The sequence below is a fragment of the Thamnophis sirtalis genome, unplaced genomic scaffold (assembly GCF_051295495.1).
Source record: "Thamnophis sirtalis isolate CommonGarterSnake01/CBP01778 unplaced genomic scaffold, rThaSir2_p1.2 scaffold_1, whole genome shotgun sequence".
Classification (NCBI taxonomy): Eukaryota; Metazoa; Chordata; class Lepidosauria; order Squamata; family Natricidae; genus Thamnophis; species Thamnophis sirtalis.
The window spans coordinates 31,161,092-31,187,891 of record NW_028261381.1 but is presented as its reverse complement, the minus strand read 5'-3'; the positions used below and the strand labels follow the sequence as shown (position 1 = coordinate 31,187,891).

General features: G+C 39.2%; 1 protein-coding gene across 8 annotated transcripts in view; it reads left to right on the top strand.

The window, feature by feature from the left end:
• Positions 1-26,800, top strand: part of TANC1 (tetratricopeptide repeat, ankyrin repeat and coiled-coil containing 1) — a 153,963-nt gene that overhangs the window by 110,827 nt on the left and 16,336 nt on the right. For all 8 annotated transcript variants that reach the window (XM_087710204.1, XM_087710179.1, XM_087710185.1 and 5 more), the window contains 9 exons: positions 2,757-2,908; positions 5,634-5,865; positions 8,465-8,631; positions 10,033-10,640; positions 14,557-14,665; positions 16,767-16,889; positions 20,177-20,413; positions 22,771-22,956; positions 26,489-26,567. In XM_087710204.1, the coding sequence (XP_087566330.1) occupies positions 2,757-2,908; positions 5,634-5,865; positions 8,465-8,631; positions 10,033-10,640; positions 14,557-14,665; positions 16,767-16,889; positions 20,177-20,413; positions 22,771-22,956; positions 26,489-26,567 (1,893 nt within the window). The remainder of the gene's footprint in view (positions 1-2,756; positions 2,909-5,633; positions 5,866-8,464; positions 8,632-10,032; positions 10,641-14,556; positions 14,666-16,766; positions 16,890-20,176; positions 20,414-22,770; positions 22,957-26,488; positions 26,568-26,800) is intronic.

Genomic DNA, 26,800 nt, shown 5'->3' with positions numbered 1-26,800 from the left:
ATAACAGGAGGTGTCATTTTAATTGTGGCTTGTGGTTAAAAGCTTTTTATCCTAAAGGTTGATTTCATGGGCCTTATCTATGGAGATTCTCAATTATCCAGGTCATGGTTGTCCCAAAGATGCATTTTCAAGAGGCAACTGGACTTTCTTGGGTTTTTTTAAAAAGATGTTTCGTTTCTCATCCAAGAAGCTTCTAATATGCGCGCTGGAGCCATATCTGAGGGCACACAAGGCATTGCCCTATGTCGGCTCCAGAGCACATACACATGCTGGCCATCTGATTTTCGGCTTTCCGGAGGTCAAGGGGAGGCCATTTTCGCCCTCCCCAGGCTTCCTGAATCCTGTTTCTGAACTTCCGGTAGACCTGTTGGGCACCCGTGCCATAGGTTTTACATCATGGGCATAGTTCATAAAGGAGGTAAACTTTGCAGCCAAATAACTTTCACATTTAATATTAAAAAGACTGTTTACAGGACCATGTATAGGTAGTTCTCAACTTACGATCGCAACTGAGCCCCGAGTTTCTGTTACTAAGTAAGAAATTTCTTAGGTGAGTTTTGCTCCATTTTATGGCCTTTCTTGCCACCGTTGGTAAGTGAATTACTGCAGTTGTTAAGTTAGTAACACAGTTGTTAGATGAATCTGGCCTCCCCATTGACTCTGCTTGCTAGAAGGTTAGAAAAGGCACTCACATGACCCTGCAACACTGCAACCACGATGGAGCTGACATAGGGCAATTCCTTGCGTGCCCTCAGATATAGCTCCAGCGTGCATGCGCACACTGGCCAGCTGATTTTCGGCCTTCTGGTAGACTGTTGGGCATGTTTTTCGCCACCCACAGGCTCCAGAGGCTTTCCTGGGGAGGGCGAAAAACATCCCAACGGGCAAACTGGAAGTACGGAGGCTTCAGTGTGGCCTGTGTGCATGCGCGGGGGCAGCAGGGGCGGGGTTGTTTGCACAGGCATGGAGGGGGGAGGTAATTGCATTATGGGTCTGGGCACGCACGCACATGCCATCACGTGCATGTGTGCCCCTTTGGCACCAAGCAGAAAAAGGTTCGCCATCACTGAACTATGTGCTTTGCACTCATTAATCCAATCCCATGATCACTTGCTTATTGGGAGATTACTCCTATTTACAGCTATATATTACTCCTATGTTGGGAGATGTGGTTCCTCTCTGCTCCATTCACTGGAATGTGCTTTTTTTTCAAAAAGATTCTGGAAAAGGTTTTGAAAGATGTGGGCCAAGAAGCTCAAGTGGCTTGAAAAGGGAAACTGAAGAAAATTAGGAGGAACCCAAAAAGGAGAAGGTTGGGGGGTGGGAGAGCAAGTGAAAGGCCCATTGTGTTGATGAGGCCACCTGCCATTTTCTTGGATCATGCTTTGGCAGGGAAACTGAAGAGCAATTTCTCCTGCAGGCTTCAGTGAAAAGTGTGTGGATCACGTCCAGATCCTAGTCAGTCTATGTCAGCCTTCTTTATCCACATGGATAGGATTCTAGGTGCCGTCTTATATGTGCCGGATGGATTTGACAGCTGCTGACAGGGAGCTATTTATCCTGTTTCCAGAAATGATGCAAAAACTGGTGTGTGAGGAGAGGACACAGAGCTTCAGCCAGAGGCTATTAGCTACAGATAAATTTGTGGAAGCCCAGAAGATCAACACTTTAAAAAGTTGCCCAGGGAGCTCTGTTAGGACTAAAGGAGAAAATAAATTCCAATTTAAAGGTGAAAAAAGTGGAAAGTCATATACCGAATCATAAATTGAAGAGAAGAAATTATCCTATATTCCTGGCAAATCCACAGATTCAATACTTGTTTTGTTTCACAAGATGAATTTGTGTAGAATTTGAATTGATTCAGTAGATGTCAATGTTCAGAGCTGGGCACAAATTCTGCTTCTAACATACCATTCTTTTCCCTCCCATTCCTGTTCACAGCATAGCTAATCACCACATTTAGCAGGGCCCTTGAAACTGGGATGGACTTGAGGGGAGACTAGAATGGATGCGAAGGAAATGTCCTATTTTATCATGTATTCATTAGATGCCGTCTCCACACTTGTGTACTCTACAGTAGCATGAGTGCTTTTGGCCTTGAGCTCTTGGCTGGTTTCTAAGTACTATTGAGGTCCATTATATCTCATAATTAATGCCTGTCTCTCTCTCTGTGTCTCTCTATCTCTCTCTTTCTCTCTCTCTCTCTCTGTCTCTCTCTCCCTCCCTCCCTCGCTCTCTTTCTCTCTCTGTGTCTGTCTGTCTCTGTGTCTGTGTCTCCCTCTGTCTGTCTGTCTGTCTCTCTCCCCCCTCCCTCCCCCCTCCTGCCCTCCATCTATTCTATTCTGTTTGCTGACTTGTAGCCTTTTGGGAATAAGACTGTGTGACAAAATGTGATTGTATTTAAAATTCTGATGTGAAGATACAAACAGAAATCAGTGTAGCATGACACAATTTTGTGAGAGCAGGGGGGCGGGGGAAGTGTGTGCATTTGCCCTTTCTGTAATCCACTTCTTTGGAGATGCTGGCTTGTTTCAGTTAACTTCTCGTGCCAAGATTTTGTTACCAGAAGACTCCAAAGGGAAGCATAGCCAGAAGCTATATTCCGGAGTCCTAACTGGTAACACCTGAGAAAAGAACACAAACAGTGTTTAGGTTTTTCTTGAAGACTAAACATCTCCAGCATGACAGATACATAATGTACACCACAAATGGATGCCGTTCGGTTATAACTCTAGTCTCTGCTTCTTCCCCTGCAGCCAGTGATTCTTGTCAGGAGATTCCTCTCAGCCAGCTACCCCCATCCCTGGTTCCTTCAACTGGTACCAGTCCAGCCAAAACTTCAGCTGGTCCTCCTGCTCAGGAACACCAGAACCAAATGGATGAATCAGTTAAACGCCTTGCATCCAAGGTAGCACATTTAATGTTAAATTGGGGTTTTTTCAGTCTTATGACAATACAAAAGCCATGGTTTGTGAACAAACACACAAACACACACAGTCTGTGTGTGTATACACATAAGCGTACATAAGCGCGCCAACGTGCCTACCGTCCCTATCCTAATGTCCCCTTTTATTCTATCCTTTTCATGTATTCAAAATCATGTTTATACTTTTAGCTGTTATCTTATATATATGCTTGACAAAACAAACAAACAAACAAACAAACAAATAAATAAATAAAACACACACCACCCACTCACTCACTTATCATGAAATCTCCAGAACTGTAAAGCCTACAAATTTGAAATTTGGTACATATGTTCCTCTTGGCTTCTAGATGCTCACTAACAAAGGATTTTTCAAAATGACTATCAGATCATTAGTATTTCTTATACAGTAATTAATACACTCTGATGCTAAGGAGTTCTACTCTCCCTCCCCATCTGAAAAGAACTCTGTTCCAACTGCCAGTTGCCTCACATTCCGTTACCTCAGTTCAAACTGGCAGACATTCCACTTCTTCACTCAGGAGCGGTCTGGGCTCCTTACAGTACTAAATGTCGGTATCTCACCAAAATGTTTATGCCTTCCACCTATGGAACTGTTTCCGGACTCAAGGCGGCAGGAGCGATATTCCCTTATGCGTTTCAATCACCAACCACCACTGAGCCAACAGATTGAACCAGAGTGAATCGGATTTCTCCTACATTGCCCGATCACATAGTTTTGTCGCGAAGCACAGGTATCCAGCTAGTATATACACACACACAAACACACACACACTTTCTCTGTATGTGTGTGTATATGTGTATTCAGGATGCTGTGCAGATAGACAAGCTTATGTCGCACCGTTTTATTTTATTGTTGTTTAGTTTTAATAAAACCTGATCAATTTGCTGCACGAAGGCAGAGAAGAGACAGTGCACATTCTTGAGGACTATTTTTCTCCTTCCTAATGTTGTTGCTTCTGTCTGACTTTGACAGGGTTAATCTGTGATTCCAAAAGGAACAGATCCCACCCCCCTTCCACTTCTTCCTAATTTATTCAGTATAATTTCCTTCCTCGTCTATTGGGAAGAGAGGGAAGGGGAGAAAAAAAACACTGGATTTAGCAGCTTAGAGTGTGTTCGTCACTGATGTATCTAACAGTTACATAAACTGGAATTAGCAGATTGCAGCAGGGATAATTCTAATGCATTTACTTTGGTAGGAAGGATTGTGAAAATAGGAAAGCCTTGCAAAGGATTGGAAATAAAAGAGGATTTGCTTTGGTGTTGAAGTATTTACTTAAAGCGGTATTATGTAACTGTTATCCTAATGTTGTCATCCTCAGTGCCATGCTATGTTTAGAATTTGATAGAAAGCACACACATTAAGGTAATTTAATTTAATTAAAGCTATAGTTTTATGCCCCTTGCTTGGGTTTACACTGTGGAATTCAGCTGTATTTCTGAATAATGGAGTACAGTTGCTGAAATTAAATTGGATGTCCCTACTGTTTGTGCACTAATTAAATGTACCTAAACTGTGGAGCTTCACGACAATTATTTAATTTTTTGATATCACGCTCTCAAATAACGGTAGAGTTGATTGTCAGCAACCAAATAGCATTCTGCAGAAAAGCAAACAAATGAACAAAAAGACAGTCTGTAGACACTGGATTGGGTTGCCGCTGTACTGAATACGTGGAGTAAAACTTTCTGGTTTTATTTACATATTGGCAGGAACTTCCCCCGTGGGGTTAATGAGGTGCCATGTTTATTTCCTATTACTTTAACTATTTATTCTGGCGTTGGGTACGGAGTAAATTCTTTCAGTGCACAGCACAGATCTCTGATGCTGACCAAGATTATAGGATGGAAAGTAGAAGCTTTTAAACATTTTCTCCTGCAGAAGAATTGATCCTAATTTCGGGGGAGGGGGCTTTTGTTTGCAATTTGCATTGCCAAAAGTGTTCTTTTGCTTCCTTAAATGAAGTGAAAGGATGAGAAATTAGCTGCACCTTCCCAGTCTTGTTTAGATGATGTAATGGGGGACAAAAGGTACATGTATTCTTGAATAAGACAATATTCTGTAGAATGGATGAAACTGATAATGAGTTTCTCTTGAAAACTCATGTGCTGGCCATCAAATGAATTATATCTGATGACTTTCAAAGATCTTTTAAGACTTTCTGTAAAATACCGGGCATAAGAACTCCATCCTAAACGTTTCTTGAATATTCTCTAAAACTCTTGTGCTATGAAAATATATGCTATATTATGTAATATAGAAGATTTTTTGTGGGGGAAAGAAAAGTAATGTTTTATAGAGATATTTATAGGTAAATTTATCCCAGTTAAGAAAAAATGCCATACTGTGATTCTGCTGTTGTAAAAAATTAAAATAAATTATTCACCCATTGCATAGAGAATTATATTAGATGTACAATGCTGGGGGCCAGATATATTTAGCTAATGGATGTAAAAACATATATACATGCACGCTGAAGAAAAAGATTTGCTAGTTTTAACGATTGTATGTTAAACTAGAGTAGTGAGATCTGCACATACAGCTTGAATAGTCTTCTGAGGTTTATATCTCAAATGGTTTAAGGAATAATTAGAATGCATTTCAGCCTAGGATACTGCTTTTTCATTATTTTATGTGGTTATCAGCCAGAAATTCTAAACAATGTGGTGTTTTTTTTAAAAGGTCGTTGCCTATCACTACTGCCAAGCTGACAACACTTACACATGCCTTGTCCCAGAATTTGTGCATAGTATCGCAGCTCTACTTTGCCGGTCACCTCAGTTAACAGCATACAGAGAACTTTTGATAAAGGAACCACACCTACAAAGTATGCTTAGCCTTAGGTCCTGTGTTCAAGATCCTGTGGCAGCATTCAGAAGAGGCGTATTGGAACCACTGGTGAATCTCAGGAGAGGTAAGCAGGAAAACATACATGTGGCTAATATGGAAAAGTATGTGGAGTATTTTATAGCAGTGGACTGGAGAAGAGTGAAGAGGTTTTCTTTCTTTGAAAGAGAAAAACAAATACCTTACAGAATGAAACGGGAATGAAAGGTGATGTTTAAAAGGTAAATGTTTCCTGTCCAGTCATGTCCTGACTGTAGGGCTCATTGCTCATCTCTGTTTCTTGGCCAAGTGGTCATGTGACCAGCATGGCTATACGCCAAAAACACACAAAACTTTCTCACCAAAGCGGTACCTATTTATCTACTTGCATTTGCATGCTTTCGAACTGCTAAGTGGGCAGGAACTAGAGCTCACCCTATTGTGGGGCGCTCAGGTCTCAAACCTCGACTATCAGCTTTCCCACTGACAAGCTCAGCACCTTTAACTACTGTTATTATTAATTAAATGTGTATTCTGTGGGACTCTGGGCAGCTCACAACAATCTAAGAAATTAAAATGAATGATACATTGTTGAAAGAAAGAAAGTGTGATGAAGTGAGAGATTCCACTCTTCCTTGCTCATTCCTTCCCTTCCCAGGGCTTCACGGCTCTTCCAAATAACAGCAGAGTGGGAGAGGGGCATCTCGATCTCAGGAGGAATCCCATTCCAGAAAGCAGGTGTTTCTAGAGAGAAGGCATACATGCAGGGTTTTAGAGATGGTATTGCCATGTATGTGTCATATAGGGCTTTATAAGTAAAAATAAGCACCTTGACTTGTACCTGGAAGCAAATTGGTAATCAATGCAGTTCATGAAGCAGAGGTGTTACATGGGCATACCATGGCAAGGTGCTTAGTAACTTAAGGTGACTAGGGCATGAATTACTATCTGAAGCCATCCCTCGATCTAGGAAAGAGGGCAACTGGTGTTGCCAGATGGTGTTGTGCAAAAGCCGTCTTGCCACAGATGACACCTTGTATTCAAGCAGGAGCTGCAAATGCATGGAGCTCCCCAGATTATGTTTATATTTGTTAGCCAGGAGAGAGACAGAGAAAGAGAGAGTTGATACATTAGTCTTAAATTAATAATGAAGATTAACATCAAAGGTTTTTTAGATTATAGTTTTATATATGTATTGATATGCTTCCAAACTGTCTCATCTATACAATAATGGAAAACACGAATTATTCATGAGAGGCGCTGTGTATCCATTTGCAAAATGGAACCTCAGGGTGCCGTGCAGATGTTTGTTCCACAATCTAGAAATGCTTTGTAATCATTCTACTTTTAGTAATGTTGCCACTCTCTAGAAAAAAATGAAATGCAATTGCTATCCCTTCATTTAAGTATATTTGTTAGATAGAAATTGAAGCAAACACCAGCCTGGATTGCCACTTTTTGATGAAATATCTAAGTGGACAAAACACATATAACTCTTTTCTTTTGGTTTGTTAGTCATGCTTGATAATCTTATCTATTGTTCTTAAGATTCTAAAATAACAACATGATATAGTATTTGTTTCATCTCAATGCTGTCAAACTTGTGGCCCATGGGCTGGATATGTCATGCGCTGACCACGCCCACACCCAGTTTAGTGAAGGGGAAAAAAGTCGCAATATGTCATGTGATGATGCCACGAGTTTGACACCCCTGTTTTATCTTTTGTGTCTATAATTAATTGTGTAAATTTAAAATGGGATGTTTTGGTTTCTTCAAGAAGGCAAGAAGCTATTCAGTGCTATGTTGTTTTTTTAATTCTCTGACCATTTTAATGAATTTCGGAATTTGTGTCATTATTGTTTTATGTTAATATTTGTATATTTTTTTAGTAACAACCTTCCATACAAAGAAGTACTGTGGGTTATAATTAGATAGTGTGTACTTAAAATATGTATTTAATAATGTTTTCAAATAGAACAGTAACAAATAAATCACATCTTGAGAATTTTGGTAATTTGATAGATTATATTGCTGCATAAGAAATAGCATAACATAGATGCACTATAAATTTTGGGCACATAGGAGCTATTTTTTCAGGGGATGAAAGCATGTTAAAGCATATTGTCTGCTTATCAATAAATATTTTTGATCTCTTGTCAATTTTTAAATTAGTACTATTGCCAAATGTAACATTTTGCTTGAGTGAACTATTTTAATATTTCTATTAACATGCAAAGGATCATTCCTTTTTAAAAATATTTTAATTTTTTAAAAGTATGAGCACAATTCTGGGAAATTGTCAGAGTGGGACATTTGTTTTCCCTTTTAAAATTATAATACTTTTTTTTACAAAATCTAGCTTTTACTGCCTATCTTATTAAGAGAGAATGATCTGATTTACTAGAAAGAAGGCTCCTTTACAGACAGTAAAATAACATTCAGCTATGTCGCTTTTTAGTAAAGGAGTCTTTGCTATAGGTTTCTTAGAAAATAGGTAAAAGAGATTTTTAATATTTAAATTAGTTGGCCAATGAGGAAATAGCCTTTTATTATTCACTTCATCCTGTGTTCCATATATAAAAATTAAGGAACATTAATACTTGTTTTTCTAATCAGAAATCACATTGCTGCAATATATTAATAAATGTTGTTACCTCTTTTGCTTTTTCACAATCGTGTCCTTCAGAACAGAAAATTTCAGAAGAAGAATGCATTATTTTGATAGATGGCTTAAATGAAGCTGAATTTCATAAACCTGATTATGGGGATACAGTTTCTTCCTTCATCACAAATATTATTTCTAAATTTCCACCATGGCTAAAACTGATCGTGACCGTAAGAACAAACTTTCAGGTAATATTGAAGCAAATGGTGGTATCAATTTTTGCTCTGTTAATAACATTGCACTCTCAGAACAGAAAACACCGTTTTAAGTTTTACTTGGAAGGACTGATCTGAACTCTCTGACAGTTTCTTCTGTTACAAACTAGATGTAGGCAGGAATGGCCATCATCATAGTTTATACGCAGTGGAGGCTTGTACAAAAGGTCATAATGTATTTGTTATGGGTCTCCAATATTTGTATTCAAGTGTTTTCATTGTGTAGTAAGAACATTCTTCCACACCAATGCCACTGTGAGTCAATTTGACTCACATTGATGCTTGCTAAACTCTAAAACGTAGGAGTTGAGAACTGTGTAGTATTCTGAAGCAGCCGCTGTGACCTGATGCAAGTCTTTTGATTATGTACCACACAGAATTGCTAGAATTTCTGTTGTTCTTCCCATTTTCTCTTTTGTTATGAAATATCTGTGCTTTCAAAGTTTTATTTTTAAATTCCTTTTCTCCAATACAATCTGATTTCAAAACGTAGACTATAAATCTCTGAATTGAAGAATGCTAGGGATCAGTTTAGAGCAGAATTCACTTCCCAATCTTGACCACAGCAGGAGCCTAACCAGGAGGACTATCAGAATAGTATGTCAGAAAGTCACATGATTGTCTCCTATTAAAACATATGGGGAAAGTTTTTTCATGAGTATAAGATGTCTCATTGTTTTGCATATCCCCTTGTTTAGTGTATATTGGGCCTTTAGCTTTTAAGTAACTCTTGTTTGGTCAAAAGAACAGGGTCAGGATTAGGGGTGGTATTCACTTACTTTCCCTACTGGTTCGCAAATGTGAGCGTGCGCGCATCCACGAATACGTTTGGTCTTCTGTGCATGCGCTTTGGCTTGAAAACGTGCCTAAATAGGACGGCATAGAGCCGGGGTGGGTGGGCAGGCCACTATCTGTTTGGGTGAATTGGTCCGAACCAGCTGAATACCACCTCTGGTCAGGATGAATCACTGTCAAGTTATTACACTTGACCTGTATCAAAGATTACCATTTTAGAATGCAAATAAAATATTTTGAATGCTTTTTTATACTAAAACATTCAGGCAGACTAGAAAAAATGCATTGATTTTGTTTTGTGTATATAAGGAATCTGGGGTTTTTTTTGGTCCCTGATGATAAGTGTCTGAATATTGAATTGTTGTATGAATATAAGAAATGAATAAAGGTATTGTTAGACCAAAGAGTTCCCTGTTAATTTAATAAATACACACTAGTGCTAATTTGTTTTTCTGATTCCCACTCAAAAAGCTTTCACCAGCTTTAATTTAGCATGCTTTTAAAATCAGTAGATATAATAATGAAGTTTGACAAATGCTATAAAGTACTTATTTCTTTCTCCTTCCTTCTCTAATGCAGGAAATAACCAGCTCGCATCCTTTCTTCACAATCTCTCTGGACAATTTTTCAGACAACAAAGAAATACAGTCTGATTTAAATGCATATATTCAGTACAGGATCAATGCCAGCCAGGATATAGTAAACAATATTTCCCTCAATGGAAAAGTTGATGCCACGACTATTGGGAAAGTGAGCAACCACTTGATCTTGAGGAGCATGGGATCTTATCTCTATTTGAAGTTGACACTAGATCTCTTCCAGAAGGGTCACTTGGTGATTAAAAGTGCAAGTTACAAAGTAGTTCCAGTATCTCTTTCTGAGCTTTATTTACTTCAGTGCAACATGAAATTCATGACAAATTCAGCCTTCGAAAGAGCCCTCCCGGTGTTGAATGTGGCTCTAGCATCCCTTCACCCAATGACAGATGACCAGATCTTCCAAGCAATTAATGCTGGCCAGATACACGGGGAACAGGAGTGGGAAGAGTTCTCGCAGAGGATGGAGGCCCTTTCAGGCTTTCTGATAAAAAGACGTGACAAAACACGGATGTTCTGCCATCCTTCCTTCAGGGAGTGGCTTGTATGGAGAGCAGATGGGGAAAGCACTGACTTTTTGTGTGAGCCAAGGTAAAATATAGGAGATACTAAAAAGAAAAGCTTTAAGAGCCATCATATTGTACACTTTTCAAAGTATAAGACGCTCCGAAGTATAAGACACACCTAGCTTTTAGGGAGGAAAACAAGAAAAAAAACTGCCTCTGCCTCCTAGCAATTTGCCTCCTTTCAGCAAACAGCCTGTTTCAGCACAGCCTGATTAGCGCACACAAAAAATCTGCCTCTGCCTCCCAGCAATTTGCCTCCCTGCAGCAAACAGCCTGTTTCAATTTCAACACAGTCTGATTAGCACAAGCAGATGATTGTTGGTTGGATTGGCCTCCCGATGATCAGCTGTTTCAGGCTTCGGGGATTGCCATAGCTGTTGCCACCTTTGTGCGCCCCATTTCGGCCTCTGCATCCCACTTCCAACCTTCACATCCCTTGTTTTCGTCCTCCCATGTCCTATTTTCCATCCATTCCAGGTGGCAGGGATCGGAATGGGCAGAAAATGGGATGGGAGAAGGCGGCAATAGGCAATCCCTGCACCCTGAAACAGCTGGCCGATCCAACCAAATCAGCTGCTTGTACTAATCAGGGTGTGCTGAAACTGAAACAGGCTGTTTGCTGCAAGGAGGCAAATTGCTGGGAGGCAGAGGCCAAAGGGTGGGGGCCAGCAGGTGGGCAGGGCTACATTTGGTGTGTAAGACCCAAATTTCACCCTCTTTTATGGGGGGAAAGTGCGTCTTATACTCCAAAAAATATGGTAAGTTGGTTGAAGGATACATAGAGTTGAAAAATAAAAAGGAGATTTGTGCATATCCAAAAGTAGAGGTCCTACCATTGTTACGGAATGAATTATTAATTATTTGATTCTGCATTTTAAAATTTAGTAACGGGAAGGATGGTGTTCTCATCTGCTGTAATGCTAGTGAGTCTGACTGTCCAGAATTTACCAAATTATTCTTGTACACTTTCAGACATGAATTTCTCAGATTTGCAGAGATTATAGACACAGACGGAATACTTATTTTATTTATTTCAAATATTTACTGTCCATAGCTGCCTCTCATATAGAATAATATGGGAGGAGGGAACCTATTGGAGGAATCTATTAAGTTTTTGAATTTGGGGCACTGATAAGTATTTTTAATAAATAAATAAATTTGGGTCTGGTCTGTAATGGAATTATTGATGTCTCCGGTGACATTCATATTATTTGGAAGAAAAAAAAGTTCAGCTATCTAAGATTTATGGGCCCCTGCTGCTTGGTGCTCTAAATTTAGAAGCAGTTCAAAAATTAATGAAGGAGAATGAATGAGCATGTTGGCTCCTGGAGAAATGTACTTCATCAGGTTTCTTTTGCTAAGCAGAAGTATCATTTGCATGCTGGTCCTGGCGCTGCAGAAGCTCTTAACAATTCCCTTTCCTAGCTCCGAGCATTTCAGTATGCAAAATTGGGGATTTAGTGCTGAGCATAGCTATCCTTCGAGGCTTTCTTAACTACACAAAAGTAACACTGACTGAGGCTCTAACAGGTCTTCAGATGAGTTTTTCTTGCCACAAAAATTACAGTCACGGTACATCTGAAACCCAGGCGTGCCTTAAAAACACTGGGAGGTGACTTTGAGGGAGAGCATTGCTGAAAATAAAAATAGTGAAAGTTCAAGTTACATGTGTGCAAACCATTAAATACGACAAAAGTAATTTTCTCAAAGGTATCTTTCAGTTCAGAACGAAGAGGCATTTATCACAATAACCTTGTGATAGATAGGTTGTGCTAGTCAAGGGTGGGCAACTTGCAGCCCCAAATCTTCAGTAAACCCAGTTACCTTCTTGTGGCCCAGGAGGCCTGTCTAATGATTCCCCAAACTGGAAGAGGTGGTTTCCTTCTATTTTGAAGGACAAAGGAAAATATGTAACCACATACATATAAAAATATCCTAGATAAGACACAGTTGACTCAGGAAGATTTCTAAAATTGCTTCCCCTGCGCGCCCCACTCCCCAGTTGTGCTGTTTAGGTAATCCTCAACTTATGACCACAATTGAGTCCAAAATTATGTTGCTAAGTGAAACATTTGTTAAGCGAGTTTTGTCCCATTTTCTATTTTTTCTTGCCACAGTTGTTAAGTGAATAATTGCCGTTAGGTTAGTAAGACGGCTGTTAAGTGAACCTGGCTTCTCCATTGAATTTGCTTGTCAGAAGATCGCAAAAGGTGATCACATGACCCCCAGACACTGCAACCAGTATAAATAGGAACCAGTTACCAAGCAACTGAAATATTTTCACATGACCATGGTGATGCTGCAGTGGTCATAAGTGTGAAAAATGGTCATAAGTCACTTTTTGCTCTGCTTATTGTAACTTTGAATGGTTAGTAAATGAACTGTTGTAGATCGAGGACGACCTGTATATGTGATGGGCCTTCACCCATCTCACAAAATGCTAAGAGTGTCCATTGTCACCAAAGCATTGCTTTCCCTTATCATTGCAATGAGTATAATTACTCAATAGTTTCCCCGAACTGCAAGATTAGTGACATACACATTTAATAAATTGAATTAAATTAAATTATGCAGCATTATTTGACAATTCTGATATATTATGAAGTATTGTTTTTATGTAGGCAGCATATATTTTGATTGATCTTGAAAACTAATCCTTAATTCTTCGTTGGGAGGAAAGTCTGAGGCTAGACGGAGAAGTTAGCAAAAAAAAAAGCTTTCTGTATTATTTGAAGAATATAATATGGATAAGTCCATGAGGTCACTAAGAGTTGAGCTCAAATAAGTGATTACCTTTTTGTTTCTTTTAATCTCTTAACATGCATAAAATATTAATCCATTAAAATAAATTGGAAGTCATCTTCCTGAAGATCTAAAGTTGACTTACATCAGCATAGTTACATTGTCATAGTTTTATTATGATCAGGAAAAGAACCAAAATCTGCTTACTGTTTGAATATTGCGCAGGGAATTGACAGTGGCGTTTGCACAACTTTGTAATCATGTATATTTATACTTAATTTGCATTGGTATTATAAATACAATACATTTTCTTCCTAAAAAGAACTGATTTAGTTTCAGACGGATGTACAAATAACAGACTAACAGATCAGTTAACCAAGTTGGAAGGGACCTTGGAGGTCTTCTAGTCCAACCTTCTGCCCAGGTAGTAAACCCTATGCCATTTCAGACAAATGATTGCCCAATCTCTTATTAAAAACTTTGAGTGTTAGAGCATTCACAACTTCTGGAGGCAAGTCATTGCACTAATTAATTGTTCTGTCAAGAAATTTCTCCTTAGCTTTAGGTTGCTTCTCTCCTTGATTAGTTTATTGTTTCTTATCCTGCCTTCAGGGGCTTTGGAGAATAGCTTGTCTCCCTCTACTTTGTGGAATCCCCCCAAATAATCCTTAATTTACAACTGGTTGTTTAACGACAATTAGAAGTTATGACAGATTACAAATTAATGACCTATATGCAAAGTTACAGCTGCCAGCCCACCCCACAGTCACATGATTGCATTTTAGGCCCATAGCAATGGATTTGAATTTATGACCGCTTGCAAGATTCCCTGGTTACGCCATCACGTTTTGCAATGTTTTCGCTGTTTTCCAGCAAAAAAAAAAGTCCATTGGATAAGTTGAATGAGGACTTAAAACCACGTGATTTACTTACTGATGGCTGTGTCTCACTTATGAAATAGAATCTGGTCACATGACTCAACTTACGACTGCAACAACTTCCAACCCAAAGTCTAGGTTCAATTGTGGTTCCCAAGTCAAGGACCAATAGCTTTTTTACTTCCTAAGTTTAATATATTTTGAAATTTAAACTTTACGCAGAGGAAAGAGAGAATGAAGACCTGTCAGTTGAGATATTCTGAAGGGACTTATTAGGAACCTTTTAAAACTTGTTTCCATTCATTTTATTGTTGCATTTAGGAATGGGCACGCTTTGCTTGCATTCCTCTTTTCACGTCAGGAAGGAAAACTTAACCGTCAGCAAACAATGGAACTCGGGCATCACATCCTTAAAGCTCATATTTTTAAGGTAAGAGATACATTATGTTCTCCCATTTAATCTGCCATTTTGGCTTATTCTTTGTTAGGTATTATGCCTTACATTACAACATTCTTGGTGCTTTGAAAGAACCGGAGGCCAACACCACTAAAGAACTGGCAGCTGTGGCTTCACATTGCTGTGCATAATAATAGTTGTTCTTTATTATTGTTATTTGATTAATATACAAAGCCAAAACAATTTATGAACCACAAAATACCCAGTTTAAAAAAAAAAACGGAAAGGGAAACAATTACAGAAACAAAAGCCATTACTTGAACATTCAAATAGAGAAGGCTTGGTTTAAGACAGTGGTTCCCAATGTGGGGCCCAGGCCCCACAAGAGGGCAATTTGATTTTTAATGGGGGCAATTTGAACCTTGTTTAAACCAAGTTAATGGCTTTTTTAGGCTTTCTCGGCGTGAGTAGAGTTCACTTTTGGAATAAAGTAAGAATTATATGTCACAGGGGCTGGGGGCATCAAGATTTTAAAGATGTTTAGGTGTGGCATGGCCCAAAAAAGGATGGGAACCACTGGTTTAAGATAATAGATTTTCAAGTGCACCATTAAGATATAATGTTAGGTGCTCTGAGAATTTCAGTGATTTGAGCATTCCAGAATTGAGGCAAAAGAGAGAAAACCTTTAAATATCACTAAACAGAAGACTGCCAACCAAAGGCCACCGAACAGTTCCTTGTTTTTCTGGGTACATGCATTCAGTTCTCCCCTTAGGATCCATTAGGATCAAAATCATACCAGCAACTATCCATGGCCAGAGGTGTACTCTTCAGATACTTTCCAAATCCATTACTCCAAACCAGGATCCGAAACCTTCACCCCCACCGTGTAACTATAGAATTCATAGCTGTAAATTGTCTCAAAACAATGTAGGAGGATATCACACTTGGCAGTATCAAAATGTCCCGAAATTGCACTTCCTCTGCCTCCTGTATGGTTATCTGACAAGATGACTGTAGTTATACTGTATGGGTTTTTTTAAATTGTTTTTAATGCTTGTATTGTTTTTATGGTTGCTTTATTTTTTAGATTTTTGTTAATATTTTAATTGTAAGCTGACCAGAATAATACAATATGAGAGAGATGTCTCTATAAATTGATTAGATAAATTGAATAGTTAGGTAGACAGAAAGATTGATTATTTTTCCCACAAAGCCAGACTGGAACTGAAATTGAAAAAGTTTGAGATAATTGGGGGAAAGACCTAGCATTCTCTCAACTACTTGTCCCAGAAGGGATATTGGTACTAGGGCAACAGTTGGCAAATCTCTGGATGCAAGGCGAGCTTCTTCAGGAGTGGACAGACCCAGGGGTGGGTTCCAGCAGTCACTACTGCCGGTTCGCTTGTGGCGCACGTTTGATGTGTGCTGTGCGTGCATGCACAGTGTAAACAATTGTTCTGCCCATGCGCAGAATAAAAAAACAAGATGTCGGCACTGTAGGCGCCACCCGGAGAACCAGTTCATGGGCTTGGCAGGCCAGGGTTGCTGCCGGTTCCAGCAACCCAGGCCGCCAAACTACTACCAGTTCGGTTGAACTGGTCCAAACCAGTAGGAACCCATCATTTTGAACAGACCACTTTGATATACCATTCAGGGATCTTTAAATTAGATGAGCAATCCTTTTTGTTCCAAGAGCTGCATTTGTATCTATGCAAACATGTGTAGTTACACGTCTGTCTCTCCCTTCTGGCCACTCAGTCACATTCTAGTTTTCTTTGTTATAGGTCAGAAAAAAAGAAAAGGTAAAACTTTTTCCCCCTCTTCAGGCAGGAAGAAAACTCTGCTGACTGCTGCTATATCCATGCAGTGGCACAAGGAACCCTCATCAGGTGACAGAGAAAAGATCTTAAGGCCTTTAGGATACATGTACTTTAAAAGATTATGCACCTTAAGTATATTTTTATGCCATGCGCCACTATGATAACCACCCTGAACTATGAGAATTTAGTCCATGAGGGCTTTTTTTAAAAAAATGTCAAGGAACATTCAAGGCTTCTTTCTGTAGCTTCCCCTCCCTGCAATTTTGTTGCTTCAGTTTTTCTTATCATCACCATTCATTGTGTCTTGCCAGGGACTGAGTAGAAAAATGGGCATTTCTTCCAGTCACCTTCAGGCCTTGTGGATTGGCTACAGCACTGCTAGTTTGTCAGCAGCACTTGCGTCTTTGAGAAATCTCTACACACCAAATGTAAAAGTAAGAAAGTAAATTATTGGTTATGTTTCCAATTTGTGTTCTGATTTTAAAAATAATAATAATAATAAAGATTTGGTAGCTGGTATGGGGGGGACATCTTTCTTTAAAAAAAGAATTTGGAAATAATAGTAGGTTTTAAATGTGTTGAGAATTTGTTCCAGTATGAAGAGAAATACTGCCAAGGTGGCGCAGTGGTTAAATGCAGCACTGCAGGCTACTGCTAGATCAGCAGGTCAGCGGTTCAAATCTCACCGGCTCAGGGTTGACTCAGCCTTCCATCCTTCCGAGGTGGGTAAAATGAGGACCCAGATTGTTGGGGGCAATATGCTGACTCTCTGTAAACCGCTTAGAGAGGCCTGAAAGGCCTATGAAGCGGTATATAAGTCTACTGCTATTACTGGAATATTCCATCAGTCTTCAAATCATAAAGTTGAAAGGTGCCCTTTCAGCCATTGTGTCCAACCTCAGCTCAATTTGGAAAGGTTCTTTTTCCCCCTGAAAACTTTATTGTTTCTGAAAAGTTAGTAGTTAGGATGGCAAACAGAAGTAATGAGAGTAAGGTAAAAAAAAGCAACCAATTTTATGAAAGAAGAAATGTGCTATTACAAAAATATGCCCAGATTCTGAGGTGATATTTCGCTATCTGCATTTGCAGAATTTTTTTGGGGGAAAAAATCCCCATTTTAGGAGAAAAACCTCAGTGGAAGAAATCTGGATGAAGTCATTGCTTCTGCAAATGTTAAGGCTAGAAAAATTAAGATGGCCAAATTCTCTAGCCCAGTGTTGGCGAACCTTTTTCGCCTCGGGTGCCAAAAACATGTGAGCACTATCGCATGCATACGCGTACCCACGCTCATAATTTAATGCCCCCTGCGCATGCGTGTGTGACCCACCCCGTGCATGTGCACATGGCATTTTTGGCCTCCCCCATTCCCCCAGAGGCCGAAAACGCCCTCCCAGAGCCTCCACCTGAGACCTGTACTTACCTGGTATTGTGTGCCATAGGTTCGCCATCATGGCTCTAGCCTGTATATAGGGTTCCAGTCCTGACTTGGGACCAAAGCCAGTGACCTTGGGCTAGTCACTTTGTATGAGTCCTAGGAAGGAGACAATGGCAAACCACTTCTGAAAAACCTTGCCAAGAAAACCGCAGAGACCTGCCCATGCAGTCTCCAAGAGTCAGACATGACTGAACGGAAGAAAAAGGAGCATATTATAGCATTTTCTGTACAACAGAACTAGAGAGACCAATGGTCTCCCAACATGTTTTAATAATATCTTAATGTAATATTTATCTGGGACTGCTGCAGTCACAGACTTGAATTTAATTGACTCAGTATGATTTTCCACTTAAACATTGCTCTGGAGTAAGCTAATAAACATTATTACAGCAATTCACTGGCAATTTACTCAGTATAACTGCTGTCATTATTACCATAAATTTAGAATCCTACAGGTTACGGTTCCGTAGTACAATTGCAAGCTGAGTTGCACTGAATTCTATGGCTCACTATTAAACAATTACAATGTTATAATTCTTAAAATTATAAATACTACACCCCCACCCCCACCCACTCTTCTCTAATGGTAGTGTATCATGCCAAATGACACTAATGAGAACATTTGATTTGATGAATTTGAAGTATGATTGCATTCAATGGAATCCAAGTTAGTTGGGACTAAGTTTAGCTAGTCCAGTGTGGATGACTTTGATGTAAATGAATAATCAGTTTATTCCAGTAATGTACATTCATTCATAATGTAGAAGATAGAACTCCCATTCTCCTGGTTTCTAGTCTGATGCCTTAATCACAACACCAAATGGACTCTCTTTAATATGTACAGGTAGTCCTCGACCTACCACCGTTTATTTTGTGAACGTTCAAAGTTGCATCACTGAAAAAAGAGACTTATGACCATTTTTCACACTTACAACCATTACAGAATTCCATGGTCACGTGTTCAGAATTTGAATACTTGGCAACTGATTCATATTTATGACGGGTGCAGTGTTCTGGGTCTTGTGATCACCTTTTGCGACCTTCTGACAAGCAAAGTCAATGGGCAAGCGAGATTCACTTAATGTCTGTGTTACTAACTTAACAACTCCAGTGATTCACTTAACAACTGTGGCCAGAAACGTAAAATGGAGCAAAATTCACATTCCATCTCATTTAGCAACATAAATTTTGGGCCCAATTGTGGTCATTGGTTGAGCACTACCTGCATAGATTGTATTAAACCTTATGCTCTAGTAGGCACAAAGAAACATCAGTTAGTTGATGTCGATAATAAAAGTGCCATCTAGACAGTACATCCTGCACTTGTGAAGTGAATAATTTAAGGCACAGCAGCCTGTAAATATGCCCCATAATAATAATGCAAACACAGAGGGCTGTCTGCCATTGTATAAACAGCTTACACAATCATTCTTATTCCTTTTGCACATGAAACATCCTTCCACCTGGGTTCACATAATTCTTCGTCCCAATTAGGTTTTTTGGGAAAAGCATAGGGAGAAAAAAGTAGGTTGCACAGAATGTCTTCATCTTTAAAACATAGAACAACTAATATAGGTTATTGCCCACAACAAGGATGCCCGTGCTTTCCTTTTAAGTTCTTGATTTTTATAAAATATAAAGGGCAGTAGTGAAATTTCAATCTGTAGCTTTAAGTTATTGAAATTGATTGGCACTTTTTTTTACAGTTTTTATTGATTTGGGCTGTCATTTTTCTTATACATTTGAATTGTTGTATATGTTTCAGTGTTTATTTAGATTATACAAGTAGCCCTCGACTTACAACATTTAGTGACTGTTCAAAGTTACGTCACCGAAAAAAAAGTGACTTACGACAGTTTTCCACATTTATGACTCTTGAAAGCACGCTCGTGATTGGGTGATCGAAATTCAGGCACTTATGACATTTGCAGTTTCCCAGGATCATGTAATCACCTTTTACGACCTTCTGACAAGCAAAGTCAGTGGGGAAGCCAGATTCATTTAACAACTGTGTTAATAGCTTAAGAACAGCAGTGATTCACTTAACAACTGTGGCAAGAAAGGGTGTTAAATGGGGCAAAATTCACAACAACAAAATTTTGGGCTCAGTTGTGGTCGTAATTTGAGGAATATCTATAAAGTAATAAAGGATAAATATTAACAGAATAAAGGAATGACCTTCAGGTGACCTGAATCAATTTCCTGCTTTAACACTCAGAATCAAATGAATTTTAATTAAAATAGTGTTATCAAAATGACGGTGATTTATTTATTTTTTAAACCTAGGTGAGTCGTCTGCTGATTCTGGGTGGTGCAAATGTAAATTACCGGACAGAAGTCCTGAACAATGCCCCAATATTGTGCGTTCAATCTCACCTTGGGCATGAAGAAATGGTCCTCCTCCTCCTAGAATTTGGGGCTTTGATTGATGGAGCATCTGAAAATGGGATGACTTCACTTTGCTGTGCAGCAGCTGCAGGCCATATGCCCATAGTTTCACTTCTTAGCAAAAGAGGAGCCAAGGTAAGTTTCATAGGAGACTTTGCATGTTTGGAATTGTAGCAATAGCTATAAGCAATGGCACTTAAACTTGTCTTCTGCTCCATAGTGCTTTAGTTGTAGCAGTGTTGTTGATAAGCAGAGCACGCTCCATCAGCATATGCTTTCTGTCAATTCAACGTGGAAAATTTATGTATAAAACTGTAACCATAGGGTTGATGTCCTGCTCATGTTTGCGCAAAATTGATTGGAGAAAACTAAGTTAAAAGCTGCAGGATGCAACTGTATATGGCCCTACTTTTCTAACATTTAGTGTATCTTACTTGGTGATAAGTATCTTTATTATTTGAGAATTATGCACCAAGAAATGGTTAAAATGGTAATATAAGTAATTAAATAATTAAATGGAAGCATTAGCTGAATCCTTGAGGAAGAGTACTGTAGTTACTTTGCAAGAAGAAACATAAATGAAGGGGGAGAAAGAGCTCTAATTTAGACATGTGCTGTTCGGAGCTTAAGATTATTAGGAGAAGCTTGTGCCTTCCAGAGATTTGAGAGGTAAGAATATTGACGTGTACTTATGCATGCTACAAAATCAGCCTGACCCAGTGGCCTCTAGAGAGAGCAAGAAGGGTCATGCTTACAAGAACAGCATCGCTATTGTCAACCCTGAAGTTTGTCTGAACTGAAGCCATGTTTATTTTTCCACTTCAGTGCTGGCACTTACTGGAGCTGAGGATAGGGAGGGGGGGAATAGAGATAACTGGGGTGCTGTAGCCAAAACACAATGCTTCCCCATGGGAACCAAGGACAGTCCTGCAGGTGTTCAGGGAGGAGGAGGCTGAGGTCATCTAGCAACAACTGTATGCTGATTGGACCATGTGACTGAGGGTTTAGTGGAAGTGACAAACTTTCACTTTTAGTTAGGTGAAAACTGTGGGAACTTTTAGAGTTGGTTTTCACCAGATCTGTGTCGATATGATATTTCCAATAAAGCTATTCCTTGAGGACTTCACCTGCCTCGGAGTTTTACTTGATACGGGATTATTACTTGGAACCCTGACAGCTACATAAGCCCCATCCTTTTTTTATGTGTTTTGACATTGCAAACATGCCCCAAAGTTTATAGCATGACACTACAGTGCTATTTTTGTGGGATCTTGCTTTGATCTCATCTCTCCCTTTCTGCAGGGTTCTTTTGAGTCAGGAGAAATAATTGCTAATTAACAGGTTGCCTCTCCCACCACCTAAGTGTCATTTCATAGTGCCTTTTCTTCTTTAAGCTTCCTAAAGCATCAGCATATACAATCAAGAAATTAGATCACCTCTTTATTACTATTGCTTTGATCTACTACACACTGTTTCAGGTTGTTGATACTATGAAAGAAACATTGGCTAGTAAATAATTCTTGGCACACTGTAATGTTTGGTGACTGATAGGTTGCCAAGAAATCCTGTGATAGGATCTTTGTCTTTTGCATGTACCTTGGCTAATCTTTTGTGGCTGAAAAGCAACTAGAGACTACAAGGTTATAATTAACCCAGTACCTACATTGAAATCATTTGGGAAAGGGAAAAATCATTTTGTTTGAAACATTTTGTCAGGCCTTCTAATAACTCTTTAAGAAAAAAGATCTTATCATAAAATTAGACTGAATAGAGCAGGCATGAAATTCTCTTACCTTTGCTGCCGGTTCGGAACCAGGAGCATGCACTTGCACGTGGCGCTTCTGTGCATGCACAGAACCTTCTGCACATCTTCTATGATGACGTCTGGGCAGGTGGGCGGAGCCTCCCGCCGCCACCACTACCGGTTCGCCTGAACCACGACAAACCAGCAGAATATCACCTGTGGAGCAGAGACTACCATATTTTTCGGAGTATAAGACACACCAAGTTTTTGAATAGGCAAATTAAAAAAAAAAGTTTTTGAACTCTGTAGATCTCCCCAAAACAGCCTGTTTTTTGTCAAAAGGGCATGCATAGCCTTTAGGGGGCTTATAGAGTGCTTCTGGGGGCTGGGGGGGTTCACAAATAAGCAAAAAACGGCCTATTGCTTCCAGGGAGGCGCACCCTGAAAGCCTCCTAAAGACTATGCATGATTTTGGTGAAAGGGGTGCGGTTTTGGCAGGAAAAAATTGCTGTATTCAGTGTATAAGATACACCCAGATTTTCGCCCTCTTTTCTGAGGGAAAAGGGTGCATCTTATACTCCAAAAAATACAGTATGTTTGTTTTGTAATATGTGGGATGCCAAAACCACAGTCCTAAAGGCCTCAGGGTTCCTTCTGATGGGGTGTATTCTTAACTGGATTATTAGCTTGATTGTTATTTTGATTATTATTATGCTTGATGCATCATTTTCTTCTCCCTTTAAAATAGATCGATCACTTGGACAAAAAGGGACAATGCGCTTTGGTTCACAGTGCTCTAAGAGGTCACTCTGATATTCTCGAATATATGCTCAGCATAGATTGGCAGACTTCGCCTCACCAGCAAAGCTCCCTGTCAAAGAAGCAGGCTCTTCAGCAGGCTCTGACTGCCTCTTCAAGCATGGGACATGGCCAGGTAACTTTTCTACTCTTGGTTTTCCATGGTCTGTTCTCACTCCTTCGGGGTAGACCAGGTTAGGAAAGTAATGGAGGCTGCTTTTATTATAGAGCTATTGTAACAGAATCTTGCCAGTCTGAATACACCTTCTTTCCTTTATCTTCATGAGAACTAGGAAGTTTCTTATCTGCAATGTCTTCTCAGGCTACAGTTCTGGCCTGGACTTCGATTTCTTTTATCTATTATTTTGGTTCCAGCTTTTCTTCCCGTTCCTCAAGGTTGTTTCATTACATCTTTTCATAGATTTAAAAAAGAATCGCTTTCTCTCCGTTTAAAGAACTATATTTATTGCATCTTTGTGTAAAATGGGAAGCAAAAGAAAGAGGTTTGCATATACAGTAGACCTGCTGATACTGGATTGACCCTGAACCCAGCCTGCATCACTGCCAAACTTGGATGCTTATAATTTTAACATACAGCAAAAAGAGTCTTGACTGGTATTTTTTTAAACCATTGCCTTTGATTTTGGGCTTGGTTTCAGATAGCTGGACAACATAACTTTATTTTGTAACTAAAGCTACTCCATTGGCAATATTGGGCTGAAAAGCTCAACTGATGCATCTATAATTTTATCAAATTAATCTTTGCTTCCACACTTTAACCTCTGTAATATTTTCATTACCACTATTAAAAACATGTTGAACTCTATGCTGTGCGCGGGGTAAAGCAGGATTAGCTCCCCTGTGTAAATAGAAGATTCTTTTTGGTTTTAAAATAAAATCCAAATGAAGTGAAAAACTAATTGGAACAGAATACCCAGATAGTTATTAGCAATAATCATTTGTGATTCAATTCATATTAAAATAGTTTGCTTTTTTACATGTTCCTTCATTATATGGTTAGCAGTAAATCCAGTAGAGCAGGGGTGACAAACTAACTCGCATCATCATGTGACATGTCACAACTTTTTCCCCCCGTTCACTAAACCGGGTGTGGGCATGGCCAGCACGTGACACATCCAGCCGCAAGTTTGACACCACTGCTGTAGAGGCTTCTGAAAGAAATTATCTGTAAAGAACCAGTAAAAACAAAGAATTGCTTCTTTAATTTTTTGTTTTAAATAAGACAGAATATGTATCTAAAATAGCATGTTAATATTATAGATTAATATGAATGTATGTATGTATGTATGCATGTTTGTGTTTGTGTATGTGTATGTATATATATATATATATATATATATATATATATATATATATATATATATATATATATATATATATATATATATATATATATATATATATATATATATATATATATATATATACACACACACACACACACACACACACACTTCAGGGTATCTCTTTGATTCACACAAATAAGTTATAAAGTTGAGCCCCATTAAGAACTTTATGGAAAGAGCTTACAAAATGTTCAGGGGAAGACTCTCTCACACACACATACACCCATGTTACAATCCTGCCAACCCTCTCTTCCCTTTGTTTTTGATCTTCACAGCTTTTTTTTCTTTAAAGTAAAGATCATTCTTTACTGATGTTTTACTTTTCTTCTGCTTTCTTCTAATTGTTAACTTTTATTTAACCCTCCTATCACAGGCACCTAAGATTCAAATGTCAGGCCCCAAAAATTTCATTTCAAAAAAGACAACATTGTGGGAACAAATTTTCACCCTCTAATGGGCATAAATGGCTTTTTTTTGTTTTGTGAAAGGTCACACAGCATAGGCAGGCATCTATTAAACTGTTTGTTGCAATCAGTCCTCTCATTCGTGAGCCAAGAGACTTCTCAACAAGACATTCTTTTGAGGTTCACATCACCCCCAGACCCTAGCATAGAAGTGGCCTCTTACCCAAATATCACAGGTTTTCCCTTCAGTCAGACATTCATCTGCTGAGAGTAGACATGGGAATTTATAACAGAGCGTGTGGGCAAGCAGGCCATATGGATGAGGCTTTTCTGTGTCAGAGAACAGGGAATTTGAATGGGATTCCCATGCTGGGAATGTAACTTCTGAGAATTAGAAGTAACAAAAAATCATATTTGTTATGTTTGTAAGAGGCTATAAAATGGGACAAAACTAGCTTAACAAATGTTTCACTTAGCAACATAAATTTTGGGCTCCACTGTGGTTGTAAGTTGAGGACTACCTGTACAGTGTCCAGATCTGGGCACCAAATTTCATATAGGATAGTGACAAGTTGGAGCAAGTTCTGAGAAAAACTGCCAAACTGGTGAGGGCCTTGGAAATATCTCTGTCTGGAAAATGGTACCTGGGCAGTAGTCTTCAGAAATTTAAGGACTGTTATATAAACTAGGGAATGCACTTCTTTTTATTCATTTTTATTTATATTTCCTATCTTTAAAGTGTCCATCTCCCTCAGAGAGGGCTCTTACTTCCAGATGGCAGAGTATTGCCACCTAAAAGACTGTGTGCCTTGTTGTATGGTATGCATGGAAGTTAATAATTAGGTAAGATCTCAGAAGTTGGCACATGGGTCTGCACAGGCTATAACCAATGGGTGTGAATTCATGGAAGACCACTGCAGATCAGAGGTGGGTTTGACCAGTTTGGCCAAGTAGGTCTGCTATGTCCCCAAACCAGTTCTATCGGTGGTGGTATAGGCAGCACCATCTTGTTTTTTGCTTCTGCGCATGTGCAGAAGCATTTTTTTAGTACTTTGCATGTGCGCATAGCGCGCATCAAGCGCCCCCGTGCCCGAAGCACCTCCCTGAGCAAACCAGCAATAGCAGAAGCCGGAACCCACCACTGCTGCAGACGTACAATTTTGCACTCTTTGTGTTTCCTCCCAGAGGCCAAGCAATACACCGAATACTGTTCCTCCAGTTGGTATGATAAAGAGGCTAGTAATGGTGTTACAGTATCCAGCTATAGACCAGCTTGTCCTTTCATAGGTCTTCTCCTCTTCCTAGTTCAGAAGTATTTGGGGGGGGGGAATGGGGAGGGGGCAAGGAGGAAAGAAAATAGGATATTAATTTGTGTTAATGAATGTGTTTGGCTGCTTGCAGGGATTATAGGCTATTCCATTCAGTTGATTCTGAGTAGGATTCAAGTTCACACTTTTTGTTTAAAATAATTACATCATGACCAAAGATTAAAACCATGATCATACATTATAAAACATTTGTGTGTGTGTGTCTGTGTGTGTATACATACATACATACATACATTACACACACACACACACACACACACACACACACTCCGTGGTGAAGGTGGAGAACCACTGACTTAGTTGATGAATGTTGGGGAGTTTTCATTTAGAACTTTTCAAAGCTAAAAGGCAAAAAGAGCTGCTTTGTTCACAAGCTACCTCTGTTGTCAGCTTTGCTGTTAATTTAATTCAGTACAATCTATGTATAATATGTCCTTTAATTGAAACTCAGTGTTTACACAAGCATCATTCACAATAATGAAGTGCAACAGTTGAGCAAATTCACGATTTGATGGACCTCATCAACTGTTTCTCCTCCCCTTCCTCTCTTTTCATTTTTCTTCTCTTAGGTCATTCGTTTTTTGATAAGAATTGACAAGGAGCCTAAAATTGACATCAATGAAACAGATACTTTGTGGGGAGAAACAGGTATATGTGCTAAAAGTTTTTAAGAAACCTTTCCAAACAATGGTACATTGTAAAAGCTAAGTGAAATGTGTAGATTTAGAGCAATGCTTACCAGTTTGGGGGAGCGGTAGGGAGGACACATAATTACCAAGCTTCATTCACTATTGAAAATCTGGTGATTGTTTGTGGTGTGTACCCAGAGATAGCAATGATAGTGTCAGGGTAACTATGTTATGGTATTAATATTCATGATA